At 40.5% G+C, this 18,787-nt stretch overlaps 1 protein-coding gene across 3 annotated transcripts in view; it reads right to left on the bottom strand.

Annotated features, from left to right (window-relative positions):
- Positions 1 to 15,114: 15,114 nt before the first annotated feature.
- The window catches only part of LOC147418138 (uncharacterized), a 36,862-nt gene continuing 33,189 nt past the window's right edge, over positions 15,115 to 18,787 (bottom strand). For 2 of the 3 annotated variants that reach the window (XM_086507413.1, XM_086507414.1), the window contains exons 12-13: positions 15,598 to 15,692; positions 15,115 to 15,498 (exon numbers count right to left, since the gene is read on the bottom strand). In XM_086507413.1, coding sequence (XP_086363539.1) covers positions 15,414 to 15,498; positions 15,598 to 15,692 — 180 coding nt within the window. In that variant the 3' untranslated portion in view covers positions 15,115 to 15,413. Of the gene's footprint in view, positions 15,499 to 15,597; positions 15,693 to 18,787 lie in introns of those variants that run through there. The other variant, XR_015187347.1, reaches the window with a different exon arrangement.

Below are 18,787 nucleotides of genomic sequence, written 5' to 3'. Positions count from 1 at the left end.
TCATAGCCATTGTGCGTCTTATGTGTTTTCCACTCTACTTTGTGTACTTATGTCACCTGCTCCCTAGCAAGCTACAGCACCTTTAAAGTGATTATGCATCCAATACATGGAGCTGTACTCCTGAAAGCCTTGCTTTCCCCCTCTTCTAGGAGATACAAAAAATATAATAGCCAACGTAATACTGAAGCCGGTTGTTAAGAAGCTTCGTACGAAGCCTTGCTCCCTAGTTTAAGCTGACGTACCATGGTTAACAATTAATTAACCTTGTCAGTTGTCAACCATGTTGACCAATATATCGGATTTAAAAGCATCTACAATAATGACAGAAACAAAGCATACCTGAACTGCTCAATATTGTGGGCCTTTATCCTTGAAATCTTGTTGGATATGTCTTGCCAACAACGAATTGAGTATGATTGTTTGTACTACCTCAGGTACGCTAAACTTGCTTGGGATCCATGCCCCAAAACTCTTAGACTTGAATTAATGATCAGCCTTGCCGATTACCTTGGTTTTCCAAGTCACATGCCTTGCCAATACTTGCGTGATTGTGGTCTTTAACCCTGTCTATGATCTTTGAAGACAATGCTTTTTTATCGTAAATTTATTGTTTACAATAACTGTCACAAGCCGCGCTTGTACCATGATTGCATAAATTGTACAAGGATGTAAAAAGTGCATGGTATCACATATACCCAGTGCATGGTATCACATATACCCAGTGCATGGTATCACATATACCCAGTGCATACCATAGGTACTCAACAAATTCATGAATAATGTCAAACAAGATTAAAAACTATTGTGTACCATCGTAAGTACAAGTATCGACTTATGTTGACAGAACTCTCGTCCGATTGTCCTATATTGCATGGATTTGTGGTGACTTGTAGTTCATCAGATTCCTCCTAGCCTTGACACATGCCTTGCTTAAGATAGGTTTACCTTATCTTTAACCATGTCTTCACTGAGACCCCTTGTCTTCGCGCTTCGACAATTGTGGTAAACTGTTGTGTGGTGTGCATGCTTGTGCGATTAGCATGGATAATGAGAAAAACTTGATGGCAAAACATATATGTGCCACAAAAAAATTCTTGTAGTTTCCATAGCCCGATGTTACCGACGGGTCGACTACACTTACACCACCGACCCTCTCCACCCGCATCAGGGTGGTCATGCTCTCCTAAAACAATTTGGGGATGGGTACCAGCCTGCACAAGTGTGTAGATAAAAACTCCTCAAACTTCTGTGCAGGTCACCGTGCTTCCCCTCCACGGACAAGGGGCCTTTCCCATGCCACCATGCTTCATCTCCATAGACAAGGGACCTTCCCCATACGGCTGCATGTCTCTCTTCATCTCCATGACTTTTGCATGAATAGCATGAGCATGCCAAGGAAGATCACGCCCTCCTCCTTTCCCAAAATATCATGAGGCTCTGATACTAATGTAAGATAGAGGGGATTGGAGCATGCTCCTCACCACCCAACCATGCCCTATATAGTCCCTTGGCCCACTAAACATAGGGACCCCCTTGTCCGTCCTGCTCCTTGGCCCTACCGGTCCTACCCTTGGCATGACAACTATATAACCAAGCATGATTTGCACATACATATTCAAACTAGCATGCTTATAACCAAAATTAAGGAGAGGATTATTAACATGAGACAACACAAGATCAAGGGATGGGTTTCATAAGATAAACCTCCCCTCAAAAGTCTTTTCATTACTCATGCTCTTGGAGCTCTTTACAACAAAGACAAGCTTAAGTATGCATAGGACTGTGGAAGCTTAAATATGCATGGACGGTGGAAGCTAATATTTTCATGACTCAAGCAACTTAGTGGCTTCTTTGATCATCATATATTATTCTAGTCTTCTTCAAAGCATCAATGAATAATCAATACAAGTATATTGTAGAGAAAAAGAGTGGAATCCATATGTATTTGATAATGAGCTTGACAAGAAAAAGCTCCATAGTATACTAGGATATGGAATACTAGTAGAGGTTCCTGGCATTTCAAGTAGTCTCTGATAATCTTGCCAAATGACCTCTGTAATCTCAAAAGTAGATTTGGACTACTTCTACAACATTATAAAGCTTAAAATGAGTTGAATTTTGAACTACAACCTAACCTTGTATGAGTGAGTTATGAACAATTATGTGAAGAGTACAAAAATAGTAACTTTGAAATTCGAGGAGAAGGTAGATGAGTCCAAAGTATGGGAGTGTAAACATGGAAACTTAGCTTCTTTTGGGGTTTTTGAAGCGAGAAATGAGATTTTTAGGACCTCATGTCCATTCACATGTTCTTCTACCCGCTTTGCCTCTCATTCCCACCCATCACTAAACCGTATTTTTTTGCTTTGGGCCTCATAAAATTATTGTGAGTTCTTAGGAACATTTTTCACACATTTATAAAGTGGAATTCATGTTTTGGCACTTTGTTAGCCATGAGTGCACTTCCTTGCATGCCTCATTGTCCTTTGATATTTGCTTTCTCTCTCTAGTATCGTTATTTTTAGAGAAAGGCCATAATAAAGCCTAAAATATATCAAAATTAAATTTTGATGACAACAAAGAAGAATGCCAAAGCAAGTTCTAGTGCCAAATACATTGGTGAAGGTGATGAGCACATGTGGGTAGAGATCCAATCAATAATGTTAAATGTATCAAAAGGATGGATAACTATTCAAAAAGTTAGTGAACCTGCACAAGGGTTTACACTAGTCAAAGAAGATTTGTGGTTATTGAGTTCCACGTCGTAGGCACAAAGTGTAAACCAAGAATAATCAAGCAAAGAGGAAACAAAAATCTAAACATCAACAAAGATCGCAAACACCTAGGGAAAAGCAACACAAGTCTAGAGTTGCTACAAGTGCCTCCAAGCCCCACTCGTATTGTTAGCAACAAATGGTTCAAAAACATCTGCCTAAGGATATTCTCAACTAGCAGACTACAAGAACTATTTTAAACATTTCCCAAAGCATTAACTTTTGTGGAAAATTGTCATGCCGAAGACATGCATCTATCACTACTTCCATCTTTGCTAGAACCTGATCCGGAATGTATGCTACACCTACAATCACAAATAGTGATGTAGATAGAAAGTTATCACTTATATCCAAGAAATATATCTAAACAATTTTAAGCCTAGACCTCAAGACCAAAAAAGGTCCTTTTTTGCATTGTGATGACTTGATAGGTTATTCCAAAGGCCCATATTATTTTGTGATGTGTTCTTGAGAAACTCCATAGTGTTGCACAAGCCTATGCATCCTTTTATGCCCTAGTCATGCTTTAAAATGTCTTTTGTGTATTTTCATGTGTATATATGCACATACAAATGTGTGTGTTATTGTATTAAACTTAATACATACACAAAAGAACATAACGTTCAAAAGACAACTGGATTTAGATAATTGGACAATGATTTGTACAAAAATGAATCAGTATTAAAAAAAAAATTGTACAATATAAGAATGAGGCATCATTCCAATAATCCTATATAAAAGTAATCGAGCTATGGAGGTCATCCAGGTTGATGTCAGCAGGGATCTTCAAAGTCGGATAGCAACTAAGCTAAACCATGATAAGTAAAGATAGCATTCTCAGCTGCATCCATATAAACAAGACAACGGATTTGTTTGCCTTTAATACGTAATACATGTTTCAAAGAGCCTATCAATTTTTATCCTTGTCCTACTTAATTTTTTTAAAACTTAAACTACTATTCAAAAAAGTTTTATTTGTACATATATTTAGAGTATATAATGGTGTGGAGCATTAGAATTCCATCACCCCTTCTGATGCAAGTGGCTATACTTGTCTTTAATGTGTGATAAATCAGTAAGTTTTTTTTACAAAGTATGAATCCAATCTTAAGTAATTTTCCTTGTTTCAAGTTAGAAGAATCCAAGTTAAATCATATTCTCCAAGAGGCATCTTCAAGATCTATGCCAGTCAGAAGTAACCCTTTATTCAAACCAAGAAAATTAATATTGTTCAATCCATCCAGCCTTCATTATGTTTTCAAAGTGATTTGAGAAGCTGTATTTTGTAACTGCAATCTTCTTGAAGAAATTTCATATTTTACCCATATTTCGAGCCATAAACTAGGCCTAACCACTTGCGAAGCCCAGACAGTGAAAGTATACGATAAATGAGTTAGAATTTTAGCAAACCTAAATAATACCAGACCATGTTACATATTCAAACTAAGTGTACCAAACAAGGCGTCCAAAATATTTATTTATTACTAATTAAAGATTCAAGTTTTGGGCAAAGCATCCACCCTTTTCCAAGCACCATTATTAGCTAATAATGAGTAAGAGACCAGCAAAACAAAGCACAAATTGAGAGCAATCAAGTTGTATACCATAGTGAGAACCAAATCGTAGACCCAAAAAAGCAACCCAAATGTAAGCCGGAATAGCAACCAGGAAGCAGTCCAAGACTAAGTGAAGGTCAGGTAACTCTCATCCAGGACACACCACACTAAGGCTGAATGGCAAATTCTAGATCCAACATAAGAAGCCAGACAGTATTTTATTGCCAAATGAATGATAACATTTATAAAGAGGTAAAATCTCACATAATCATATGTAGAACTAGTAAAAAATTGCAGTAGGCCTAAACATGTAGGGAAGCATCTCCCAATATACAAAAAAGTAAAATTCTTCTGAGTATTGAGGAACAACATCAAAATAAATAAGTAAAGTTAGTAGGTATAGACAAACAATATTTACAAAACTAAAACCAGAGAGATTTAAAAGTGTTGAGACTACTTCATGCAAATCTTGCCATATCATAGCCATAGATAGGATAGTGAAATGTTTGTTTTTTTTTTTAACCCATAGGTATCAATAATATCAAACTAGAGTAATGGCCAACAAAACCAAAAAAGATTCAAGCCTTCATCAATTTTTAGAGAGAAAAGCCTGTGAAGAGGAGGCATTTACTACAAAATCCATGTTGAATGCAGAGAAATCAAGTCACCTATGCCCAATCATTCAATAACCTCATTAATGCCCTTATAATTTTTAAAGCTCAGTGAAAGAGAAGTCATTAGAGAGCACATCATTATACAAATTTAAAACCAGAATATCATATCAAAGTCAAAAAGGTAAAGGTCCAACAGACTACATTTTAGAAAGCTTCCTTCTCTACACGAATCAGTAACCACTTAGGCATTAGACCTATGATCAAAGAAACATAAAGGATCATCACAACCCACCTTGCTAGTTAGGAGCAAAAGTCCAATTAAGTGGGGGTGGAAATATTTTTTTATGTAAAGAACAGTCCAGAGATCAGTCACCCAGTTATTAAAAGCTTATTTTTCAAAAATGATAGTTGTAGGGATAAAAAAGGCCAGCAATCCATAAATCTTCAAAGCAGTCAGGTCAAGCCCATTAATAGGTGAGAAAACATCGGTGATTCTACCAATTTTTTGAAAAATTCAGGTACCAAGATCCCATACATTCTTTATAAGCACAAGTAATCTCATCAAATAAACCTACTATAAGAGCCTATTCTACCCAGATAAGAATCTTTCATATGTAAAGCTAAATAGAAATTCACTGTAGAAGCCAATAATGTCTTGCAAGCAAGATTCTTCTATCATTATAAGTAGAACGGGAAGGCCCATATTTCCTTTCACATAGCATGCCAGAAGCTCCAAATCTTCTCCCGTGAAGCAAAACAAAACAATATTACCAGAATCCATTACATACTTCTCTAGATGTAAGCCAAATCTTCCTAATCTTTTCAGGCCATGGAGTAGGGAAAAAAATGCTCCTTCTAGGAGTAGAATACCCACAATCTACTACACAAATACACAAGTATATTAATCAATTTTAGTAATACAACCGGATCATAACCCTAAAGCATTAATGAAGACAACTTGTGTGTTTAGGCAACATGGAATAGTAAAAATTGAGTAGATAATAAAATGTTCTTAAACCATGAAGCCTAACTAGTTAAAGAATGGAAAAGAAACCTGGTTTGAGGAATAAATATCAGCTATTTCCATATCAGCAGGTGAACTTTGAAACCATCCATTTCAAACTCTCAACAGTATAGTTACTCAAGGTGTATCACCACATTCTCTCTCATTTAAGCCAAATAGAAATTAGTAATCGTATTCACACTAAGTGAGGATAAAGAATCCCTTACGTTGTTAATTATGGGAGGAAGATAGGGGGTAGCCCTTTTTTTGTCAGAAGTAGTACATCTACAGTCTGTCCAAAATTAAATCAAGTCTGTAAACAACATATAAGAGGTAAGGAACCTGCAATACACTAAAACTTAAGTAGTGTAGCTATTATGGATGGTATACACAATCCAGTCCATCTCGTAGCAGCAAGCATTGAGTGTGCACTAGCAAAATTACAAGCAGATGTGCAATGCCATACCTTAGAGTAAATGAGGCACAGCCTTAGGCCGAGAGTTGAGATCCAATCAGCATGTCAGGCGGGAGCAAATGTTTTGACAAGAAAGAATATTTTGTTAAAGGACCCGATTTGAGCAAGAGAATGGGGATTTCTTTTGGAATTGCAAGGTAGTTAATGTTGGTAGGTGAATATAAGGGGAGTATTCCGACCATGGGTATCTTTCACAAGAGACCATAAAGGAAAAAAAATGGCAACAATTGGTGAGTAAACTCTAAAAAGTATGATAATTTAGGTAAGATTAGGTCAAGTGAAGAAAATATGAACTAGAGTTTCATGGAAGGATATTAGTCTAGGGGGGAAGTACTCACAAGGTAGAGTCTAAAAAGTATGAGATAATTCAGGTAAGATTAGGTCACGTGAAGAAAATATATGAACTAGAGTTTCATGGAAGGATATTAGTTGAGGGGGGAAGTTCTCACAAGGTAGAGAATCTCAAAGCAAGGTTTTTTAAGTTATTATCTTTCCAAGCTAGGGCAGAGTTCCAAGGCGAGACATCTAGTTAACAAGCCAAAAATCCTAATGCGTTTAGAAGCAAGGAGACTCGGGATTTAATATGATCATATCATCACATCGTCCCTCCAACTTGAGGTATACAGTGCAAGGTAAAAGCTCATAGTAATCACTCATAAGATAGCCATTAGCTCCATCATGCATAAGCCAGATAGTGCAAACTTAAGTGACAAAGTGAGTGTGTGTAGTAGTAGGGCTACCAAAAGAATATAGTTGGAAAAAGCAATCACAACCAAATATAGTGACCAACTCTGTGTGTGTGTGTGTGTGTGTGTGTGTGTGTGTGTGTGTGTGTGTGTGTGTGTGTGTGTGTGTGTGTGTGTGTGTGTGTGTGTGTGTGTGTGTGTGTGTGTGTGTGTTCCAGTAACTAATATAACATAAACACCAAAGAATCCTTTCAAATTACAAAAGACACTAGATACTATGTCAATGAAAAGGTGGCATAACTCCATTCATAGTATGAAATAGACTTTATACACAAGGTCTAAGAGATTCAAGAGCTAGAAGAACGTTAAGTCCGCCATCTTCAAGCCAGGGAACTTTGAAAACCATAGTTGACAAGGTAACCCTCATCTGCACCCATGGAAACCACACAACTTTTAGTTAGCATTGGCACCGTATGCAGGTGATGCATGGGTATCCCACATGTTATAGATGTCACCCAACTAAAGTGCTTTCAAAGAAAATAATACAAAATGTAAAGCTACTCAATCATTCAGAGATGGTATCATTTACAAGGCTAAAACCCAACTGGAGCTCCTTTTACTTTGCAAGCTCTCATAAGATAAGGACAGAGACAAGTTTTATGAGGCAATTTAGCCCGGAAGTGAGCCACATATCCATGTTCTTTGACTTTATAGAGTTTGGCATTAATTGCCGCTATTTTTCAGGGTCAGTGACAGTACTCATGCGTGCAGTCAATCTATACTTTGGAGTCACTTGTTGCAAAACAAGATGTTAGTAAGTTCTACACGTTCCAATACAATGGTGCAGCACCTATACGGTAGTAGGTATAAGAGATACAATGCTAAAGCCAAGCAATATATAATGGGAACATTCGATGGTATCAAATATTATCCCTAGCTAGGAGACTAGTCACAAGGCCCATACCCTTAATGTAGTGACCAATTACTTATAGTACCATGGTCAGCTGATTGCCTTTATCAACTATAATCCATACCTTTATACAACAATAATACTCTGCACCATATTTAGCCATGGTTAAAGCCCAACCCCAACCAAATATTTAACCATGTCTGCCCAAGTAGACCAGTAATACATGTGATTACTAATCTAAGCCAGCTACGACCTAATTCGAGCAAGAAGGGACAACTCAAGGCCAAAGTTCTAAATATATACGGCCAACATGATTAGCTATCAAAGGGAGCTCAGTCCTCATACATCAAGGTTCTACTAGAGCAAGACTAGTAAGCTCATAATCAACCAAAAAGCCCCAACCAAGAGAGGCCAAATTTGAGCAGTTTTTTCAAGCGACCCCCATACTCAGATGTTGTCGACTATATTAGAGCAAGCGTAGTGAGCGCAACATCCAACCCAAAAACATATCGATAGTGAAATACCAACTGCATCATCTATTCAGAACACGAGAACTAATAGGTAGTGGTATTCAACTCTCCAGAGGGTTAACAACATCAAGTATTTTCCTCCCTATGTGTTAATGACAACATTCATCATATCTTAACTTAAACAAAGGCCCAAGGTAGCAACTTCCAATATTGCAAGAGGAAACCTTATTAAAAATTCAAGCCCCTGGTTGGTGCCAAAGTATGCCGGGCCGAAGTTACACACCAAACAAGGAGGTCCACATTCCCAAATGGTTTCCATCACCAAGTGTTATGAAGAACATCACCTATTAAGCTTTATAAGGCGCCAAACTCCCAACATAATAGGCTGCAATCCCCAAGGTCGCGGATACGGCACTGAACCACAATGTTTTAACAAACAATTGAAAACCTTCTTACAGGAGCATAAACCGACCAAGCCATTTACATAAAAAGCTCAGCATAAGTGACATTACAAAATGAGTAAGAGGAATAGCACCATAGCTTCAATTTAATCAAACCTTACCATTCGGACAGTAGTGAATATTGGAAAGAACTGGCATGAGTTGCCATACATGTTCTCTATGTGCATGAGAAACCAAACAGAGAAAAACACCATCATACTGTCGGACAGGAATTCATTTTAATCCCAATCATTCACCTGAGATTGAGTTGGAGCGACCACCTCCACAATGGCCTGCTTCTCCTTGCCCTTTGCCATAGATCCTCTTACTTAACAGTACCAACTAGTGGGCCAGGTCATAAAAAGTGCTACTATGCAGATAAATACACCAAGAACACATGCATATACTACCAATGCTAAGTGAGCTAGAAAAGCTCACCTTTTACCGGGTTTAGGATCAGGTAACATCTTCTTCATGGTAGTAAAGAGGGCCCATCCACACTAGGTTACTAGAGAAGTAGTGCATCGCCAGGTACAGAGGCAGATGGGGGGAGAGAGAGAAAAGGAGGGGTTATGGAGCAAGTGGCAGCCAACCGCCAACGCAGACAAACAGGCCCCTACACTAGATGTGGAGTTAAACCACGCCGCCTATACACAGAAGGGAGAGAGTGTGCGAGAGAGAAAGGGGAATGAGGAGGGAGCCACCATGGTTTTGCAGAAAAGGCCAGGTAATGCAGAGTCATGAAAACCCGCCACACCCACATACCCTTAATTAACTACAAGGTAAGGTACCGATACGGTCACACCTTTAGTCAATACAAGCCCTTATGTCAAAGCTTAACCTAGCACGCAAAAAGATATACAAGGTAAAGATACCATAAGCTCCTCAAAACTTTTTTTTACCCGCGCCAGTAGTACACCCAAGGCACCCACGACTAATACCCAGCTAATTAAAAATTAAGAAAATTTCAATCATGCCAGACTAGCCATAAGTGTGTGTGTGTGTGTGTGTGTGTGTGTGTGTGTGTGTGTGTGTGTGTGTGTGTGTGTGTGTGTGTGTGTGTGTGTGTGCGTGTATCAAACCATGAGTAGAGCAAGGAGAGAGAAATACTTTATACCTTTCTAAGAAAATCTTTATAAAAGCCTCTAGGCTCATGTGCATGCTTACGTACTAGTCCACTTTATTATTGTAGCTTCAATTGTGCATGTTTTAAGAGGACGTACCCATAAGAGTTGCATGATGCTCCACTTTGGTTATAGCGGCTTCTTATCCACCTGTAGTTTCTTATAGAAGCTCTAGGTTGTGTTTCAAGTTCTTCAAGCTTTGTGATTATGTTTTGTTTTGGACCTTACTTCCCTTGATGTGACGTCCCGCTTTTCTACCTTATCCATCTAATTTTTGAAGGCTTATCACATTGGAGAAGGCTTCTACTTATGCATGTGATTTGTTGTGAAGGGGGTCTTTGCTCTCTTGGAACTAGTGTCTATCCCTAGATGTATTGTGTAAATACATGAATCTAAAAGCTATAAATTTGATCAATTCAACTATCAACTCTCTGACATATGAAAGTAGCTCTCACCATTCTTGGTTAATAACCAAAGCTCATAGAGATTGTAAAAGAAATATATACAAGCCATGCAGCTATGTTAAGTAGCAACTTGCGTTGTCAAAATCCAATGAACTTGACATACACTCCAAAGATGGTATAATCTACAACTACCTTTTATGATAGTAGAATAAGCAAGATCATGCTCATAAACGACCTATTCCTTTCCAAAATCTTTGTTGAACTTGTCAAGTTTCCAAACCATCATAATGTTTATTGTCAACGGCCCATATAAAAACCGATGTATGAAGCAAGTTCAATTTTTGTAAATTTTAGATAAAACTATTGTTGATCCAGAAAAACTTTGAATGAGAAATGAAGCATCATCGAACAAAATTGACAACATAACTTTTTGGGTAACTTCATGGATTTTCCACCACGCTATGGGACGTTATTAGGGTTGAATATATGTGGTATGTTTGGTTAAAAATAAATTATGAAGTTTTTTCCAACCAACAGTCAATTAGCAAAGAATGGTTGCATTGCATTTCTATGCAATGCAACCAACATCCAATTAGCAATGATTGGTTGCAATGCATTTCTATGGTGACAGAATTAAGCTAATAATCAACCATAGCGGAATTATGTTGATGAGAGAGAGAGAGAGAGAGAGAGAGAGTATTTCATTAAGGAGATTTCTTATGAGAAAGACAGTGTGCTTGGTTGGATAACTAGATAGCTTGGCATGAACAATGACTTGAAAGAGAGAGAAATTAAGAGTGACAACAATTGAGGACCTTTTTACTTGGAGCCGGTCCCCCCTCCAAAAGAACCTTGTATTATACCTTCTCCAATTAAGAGAGACTCGTTTACAGTACAATCTTTATGCTCTTCATATCCCCAGTTGATACCATGAAGATGGAAAGCTTGATGCACCAACAATTACATTTGGTTTCCTCTCAATCCCAAGACCTCAAACACCTGCAAAGATGGAGGGAGCTAGGGAGTGATGATGGAGAAGAAGACGAAGAAGTATTCTTACTAGAAAGAACTATTCTTCTCGCATTAGTTCACTCATAGAGCATAGCATAGCCTGGTAATGGAGATGGAGGAGAAGATGAGCATGCTTGGAGCTTGGCACTTTCTTTATTCCATAGCCAAGTGATGTTGGTGTAGGCTTCTCCACTTTTCCCAAACACGAGAAGGAGACTTTCGCCTCCAAGCCAAGCAAGTGTCAAGCTCCAAGCATGCTCATCTTCTCCTCCATCTCCATTACCAGGCTATGCTATGCTCTATGAGTGAGCTACTGTGAGAAGAATACTTCTTTCTAGTAAGAATACTTATTCTTCTTCTTCTCCATCCTCACTCCCCGCTAGCTCTCTCCACCTTTGAAGGTGGTTGAGGTCTTGGAATTGAGACCAAACCAAATGTAATTGTTGGTGCATGAAACTTTCCATCTTCATGATATCAAATGGGGCTTTGAAGAGAATAAAGATTATATTGTAAACGAGTCTCTCTCAATTGGAGAAGGTATAATACAAGGTCCTTTGGGAGGGGGGACCAGCTCTAAGTAAATTTGGTCCTCACCTATTGTCAGTCTTAATTTCTCTTTCTTTCAAGTTATTGTTCATGCCAAGCTATCTAGTTATGTTGTTTCTTGTTGTAGACTCCAACCAAGCACACTCTCTTTCTCATAAGGAATCTCCTTAATGAAATACTCTCTCTCTCTCTCTCTTAGCAATATGATTCCACTACGGTTGATGATTAGCTTAATTCTGTCACATTGGTATCAGAGTGATTATTCTCATCGATTTTCCCAAGAATACACTAGCTTGAAGGCTATTGATCCATGCTAGGGGCTAGCCAATGAAAGGATTTTTCATATCAAGAAAGAGGGTTAGTCTTGTGACAAGTGTCCTTTATTCCCTCTTTGAAAAGAGAGCTTAATTCTTTGATTTAATGAAGCTAAATTCTTATTGACTCTCAAGATAGGCTATGCAATGAGATTTAAGCAACTCACGGGATGCTCAATTCCCATTGGTTTCCCTAGAAGGCTATCCAATGGGATCAAGGCTAGCTCATGTGTGGCTCAAATATTATTGATTCTCTTTGTGGGCTATCAATGAGATTTAAGCTTTACGTTTGTAAAGCTTAATTCTCATTGGTTCTTCATATTGGCTATCCAATAGGATTCGGGCTTGTTGTGGGCAACATAGCTAGGAGCCTAACAGTGTCCCTTATGCCCTATATGAAACAAGTGACTTTCCCTTGTGTGTGTGTGTGTGTGTGTGTGTGTGTGTGCACGTGCTCTCATTTCCCTACATCTAGGACTCACCCAATGCAAGTGGGGATTGCAACTTGGCCCACTTGAGGTCCTTGGTAACCTAAGTGTCAACATGGAAGGATGTAAAATACCTAGAGTTGGCATTAGTCTTCCCATTAATCCTAGGCTCAATGAACTTTAACGCTTCTCCTTTGGAGGTTTAATGAAGCTAACCTTAATGTCATTTCAAGGTTCAGTGGGTTTACATTGCTTTTTGATAGACGATCTCTCCTCTTGGTCCTCTATTGAGATAAAACTCTCTCCTCTTGGTCCCCTGCTGAGATAAGTCCAATAGAACATATAAATATTCAGACTCTTACTCTCTTTATTTTCCCATTTTAAATGACCAATTTAAAATGAGAAAATCATTTGGGAAAGTTAGATATTAATTTTATGACATTATGCGAACAATTGATGCCAAATTAATCAAACCCTCACCCCGCTAAGGCACCCTCAAACATATGAGAAGTCAAAGGAAAAGAGGTACAATGGTGGACTCGCACAGCAAGCTGGAGCATATTAGAATGCGATTTAATTGGAAAAATGCGCTTTTGGACAAGTGCTTGTGGCACTCGACATCCAACATGCCCACATTGAAAGGTTTATTGATCTATATATAAAAATGTTGGCCAGTGTGAGAGGACCAAAAAAGAAATGTAGATAAATTTCTCTTTTGTAATTATTTTTGTAATGACTTAGCCATCCTCATCGGCAATAACATCTCCATTTGTAAACTCAATGACGGTACTCAATTAAATCGAGTTTTTGTAATGACTTGGCCATCCTCATCGGCAATAAAATCTGCATTTGAAAACTCAATGGAGGTACTCAATTACATCGAGTTACATACTGGCAATGATGTAATCAACTTATTATATCTCTGATAAAATTTTCCAAAAAGAAATATTTCTTGTGGCATAGATGAGTCTCATCAATATGTGAGGCGGGACCGGATCGACTCTTGAGGTTGTTGGAGGCTCCACGAGTGGGAGATCCATCTAACTAAGCCACATACAGATAATTATTACAGCACAATATTCTATCAACGTGGGTTTCTTGGCTAGATGTAGTCTCAAAAGCGCTAGGTCGAGGGTTCGAACTGTGAGACGGGGATTGTTGACTATAGATCTGACTGACATGCCTATCTTTATGTCAAATCCATTGTACCTCAAGATCCGTTTAAGCCATGTCTATGTCCTTGATCACTTGTTGGACCCCATATTACATAAGACAAGGGTAGGCGAGCAATAACGCAAAGTAGGTGAGTTGCCAAGAGCTTCTGGCCCATGATGAAGCATACTTTGTTCCAATGGAAGCATAAAATCTTTAAACCTTATTGGTCGAAATCACAAGTTTGTTTACCTTGTTTTGGCAAGGAGTGCTCCTTTAGTACCACTTCTGAAATTTTGAAGTAACAACTTGCACGATAATAAAAAAACATCACTATTGATCTGTAAAAATGGCTGATTAAAAATCAAATCCACTCGATCTTAAGGTATTCGATTTGCAAATCCCTCCTAAAAGTGCTTACTTTTATTTACTGTGCTCTTAGGCTTCATCTATTGTGTAATTTGATGGGGATTATTGCACAAAAAAGCTTATAAGCTGATGAGGTTTATTGCAAAATAAATATTATAAGATGTTTAATGCATAGTAGCTTAACCTCTTAATTGTGGCCTCATGTCAATCATCCCTCAATCATGCGTATTCAAGCTTAAGCACAGCATGCCCACCACCGGATTGCACGATGGGCCTTTAAAGTTTAGTCCCGCTCACATCTGCTCAAAGTATGAGCAGCAACCCCTTTCAGATGAGGAAAAATATGCCAGGTGTAGATTATGGCAGAAGACCCACTCTTTGTATCACTTGCTTCATCAACATCCATGAATAACTCACAACTCCCCATTTGTCTTCTGACAAAAAACAAGCTTGCCATTTCCTCTGCCCTCTGCTAACCGCTCTCTCTTTTCAACTGCATGTTGCAAATAAAGAGAAGTCCTTCCAGTTTGCCAACAGTTTCCTAGCTACAAGATAGTGGCGGTAATATCGGCACCGGGGGACCAATTCAAATTCAAACGGTATTCGAACAAGCCTGCTCACACCTCTCTCAAGTCCTGTAATACATTCCACAATTCACCCAGCTCTCGCATAATCCATTGGTTTGCAGGTTTGCAGAAGGGAAAAGGGAAAAATCAATTTGCCACAGGTTTGCACATATGCTGTACCTCCTTAGGTGGCATAATCCTCCCGATGCGCCACACAGTAATTGCTATGCAAAACAAATAACAATGTTCAAAAGAGAGTCTTGTACACCAACTACTGTATAAAGATGCTGGATGTATTGAATACAATAAATGTACAAAGAATGACCAGAGGGCATAGTGCTTCCGCTTGACGTTCCATGCCAACCGTTAGAATACACTGCCCTCACTATCACCTCTTCAAGATGACCAGTGTGATGCATAGTTTGGATTTTTAGACTGTGTTCACTTTTCTGTATCTTGTCCTCACTGTGGCAGAGCGAGTTTTACAAAACTTTCCTTCACTGTGGCACAAAAAGATGGACAAAAAGGAAAAGGCAAGTGTAATTTCTGGAAAATCCATGTCTTACTCCTGTTAAGGTCTACCAGGTAGAAACTGCTTTTGCATCTCTTTTAGTCTATCTGTGAGGTCTTGAAATGATGGGCGCAATCGAGCATCACTGCATGACAAAGCCATTATACACAAAGAGGTGATCCAAATAGTCAGATATGCACTATTAATGATTGCAGAAAGCGTGCATCAAAAGCACAGGTCCCACCTCTCCCAACATTCTTTCATCATAGAAGCCCACTCTGGTTCGACGTTTTCAGGTATTTGTAGCCTCTGATTCATAAAACCTACAGCACCAACTACCTGCACATGGCCAAGTTAAACTTTACGATGTCAGCATCATCATCTGTCCAACATATGCCAACGACTCTTCATAATTTCACAGCAGCAGTTAATACAGAGCAAGCTTCAGTTTGCTATACATGTATCTGTAAATGTGGAGTTGCTTATATTTACTAAGCAAAAATTAAATACAATCTATTAGTTCCCCCCCATCCCCCCCCCCCCCCCCCAAAAAAAAAAAACCCCGAAGGCTTCTGAACCCCGCCCTCTCCGCCTCCTGCCCACCCCACAGCCCTTCCCCTCTGCGACAAGTTCTAAAACAGTGCCTGACTAGCAATCTCTCCGTGAATCTTCCCCTCCTCTCCTGCACCTCGCCCTCTCCATCTCGTCTCCACATCCCGGGCAGCCCCTCCCCTCCCTGACGGCAACTTCCTGCGCCGGCCCTGACTAGCAATCTCTGCATCAATGTCTCACGTAAGGCCACAGCCCATCGACAGGTACTCACACATGTGGAGGATCCAGCTGCTCTCTCCCAAACCAATTGCTTGCTTCTGGAAAAAGATGACAGCTAGCGTCGTGCGGGATAAAAATGAGAGAGAGAGAGAGAGAGAGAGAGAGAGAGAGACGAGATAAAAATGAATAATATATTAAAGTCTTCTAAAGGCCATAATGACCTATATGAGACCAAAGAGTTACATCATGGTGAATCTGATACAAGGTCTGGATTTATAATAAAAAAAGGAAGTGAACAGATAACACTACTAGAACTGTAAAAGATGGGTATCAAGAGCCTGAGAGGTACATATACATAAAGTGGGCGTATATCTCAGTGAACAGATACAAAATGGTGGATAGGTATATTAGAATCCAGAGCTGGCTCACATCAGTCGGTGCATGATCGTGTCGATGTCCTCCACGGTGAGCATCTGGGGCGTCTCCCATGTCTCGCCAATACAGATTTGATCCGCGGTCCCTCCTCTCTGGCTGATCTCGTCTCTGCTCAATCTCTGGATGGAAGAACACTGTGATCTGTCTCTGGGTGTGTGTCCCGATCTCAGCGTAACCGCGAAACGTTTCAAGGTCGAAACGTTTCACCCTGAAACGTAGCGTTCCAACACGAAACGTTTCAATCCAAAATGAGAGCACAGTGAAACGTGAGACCGAAACGTGCGTTTAGCGACTTTGAAACTAAAAGTATGGTAACTTGTTGTTAGTGAAACGGCTTGTGTTTCACTTGGTGAGCGAAACGTTTCAAGGCCCGACGTTTCACATGTCCTACCTCTCGAAACGCGTTTCATGGTGACGTTGCCCGATCTGTGAGCCTCCTCTCTCTCTCTCTCTCTCTCTCTCTCTCTCTCTCTCTCTGCCCCCCCTTGCTCGCGCTGTTCTGCACCGCCCCTGCTCGCGGCTGCTCTGGACCCGCCCTCGCGCCCACCCGCAGCCAAAGGCCTCTCTCCCTCCTTCCCGCCTCCCCTCCCCCCCCCCCCCCCCCCCCCCCCCCCCTTCTGCTCCCGCTGTCTCATGACCTTGCTGGGGGTCAACGAGCAGACGCATACAAGGGCTTGGAGAGTGGGCACTAAGAAAAGTGGGAGCAACGGAGAAACCTCGAAGGAAAGGGCACTCATTCTCCGCTTCCCCTCCATGGAAGCCCTCCATGGAAGCGAAGAAAGACTTCTTGAAGAAGAGAGCGACTCTACAGAAGACGGGCATCTTTCTTGGAGATGACCTCACCCTCTCACAGATTGCTCATATGCAAGAAGTAATGCCGGAAATAAGAGCAGCAAGGGCAAAGGGGAAGATTGCCTTTTACAGGGATGGAAAGGTGGTGATATTGGAGCGACGCCCTGCATGACGGTGCGAGACCTATGGGACGACACTAAAGATGGCAACCTGGAATTGTAACGGGTCACTCCGTCTTGATGTAGGGGCCTTTGAGGATAGCTTTATGGGGAGAGACATCATTTTCTACTCTGAGACGCATCAAGCATCACGACAATCCATGCCACAGGTGAGCGGATATGGATGGGAGGCAGCCTGCAGACAAGAGACCAGATCGGAGCATCGAGGACGGGACTCAAGGGGGGTGGCAGTTCTATTCAGGGAGGAACTGCAGCCAATGATATATAGAGCACGCAAGGATGAATAGGCCAGGTACATGTGGGTGAGGCTCAGGGCAGAGACGGGCAGATACCTCTCCATTGCTATTTGTTACTTTCCTCCTAGTACGTCAGTATATGCATCACCTAGAGGACAATCCCCCTTTGCTATTTTGGATAATGACATATGGGAGTTTTTCAAGGATGGTGACATTATCATACTAGGGGATTTCAATGCTAGGACTGCCCAACACCAGACAATATTTTATGATACTTCCGAAGAGATGCTCAGGGAGCTGGACGTCACAGAGATGGGTCTATCCAGAGATGAGGAATACACTGAGTATGGTAGATACTTGATAGATATGGGAACCGCACACAGATTGGCCATTGTGAATGGCCTACAAAGATTTTCGACAGCTGGAGGTTTTACTTGCTTTCCACACCGACATGGTGTAAGCACAGTGGATTATGTTATGGCCCAGCCAGGTCTCATCCCATTCTTTCAGGATTTCATGGTGGGCACTAGGCCAGTTGGAGTAACACTTGATCATGCTATCGTGTCTTTCACCCTGACCTTTCAGTTCAGCAGAGCTCCATTAGGTGGGGTCCCCATACACACTCGGTATACCTTCATGAAGGAGACGGATTATGTGTATATGGATGAGATATACAGGCAGCTCTGCACCCAGGAGCCGGGAAGCCACTAGATGAACTCACTCAGATTTTGACAGAGACGCTCCATGATGCAGCATCAGAGGCATACCCCCACAGCCAGCCCACACGGAGACGATCTGGGAACATGCCCCAGAACAGTTGGTATGATGAGGAGTGCAAAGAGACGAGGATCAAACTACAGAGGGAAGTGCTCACGGGTATTACCACACATCAACAGTCACAAATTATCTTTCGCCGCCTAGTACGGCGAAAGAAAAGGGCCTATCTATCTCAGCTAGAACGGTATCTATATCAGCTATTTATAAGTCAGGACTCGGGCGAAGCATGGAGGCTATTCCACGA

This window comes from Adiantum capillus-veneris, chromosome 30 (assembly GCF_014529385.1).
Source record: "Adiantum capillus-veneris isolate H3 chromosome 30, ASM1452938v2, whole genome shotgun sequence".
Taxonomy (NCBI): domain Eukaryota; kingdom Viridiplantae; phylum Streptophyta; class Polypodiopsida; order Polypodiales; family Pteridaceae; genus Adiantum; species Adiantum capillus-veneris.
Note: the sequence above shows the minus strand (reverse complement) of the source record. Positions and strands in the feature narration are given on the sequence as shown.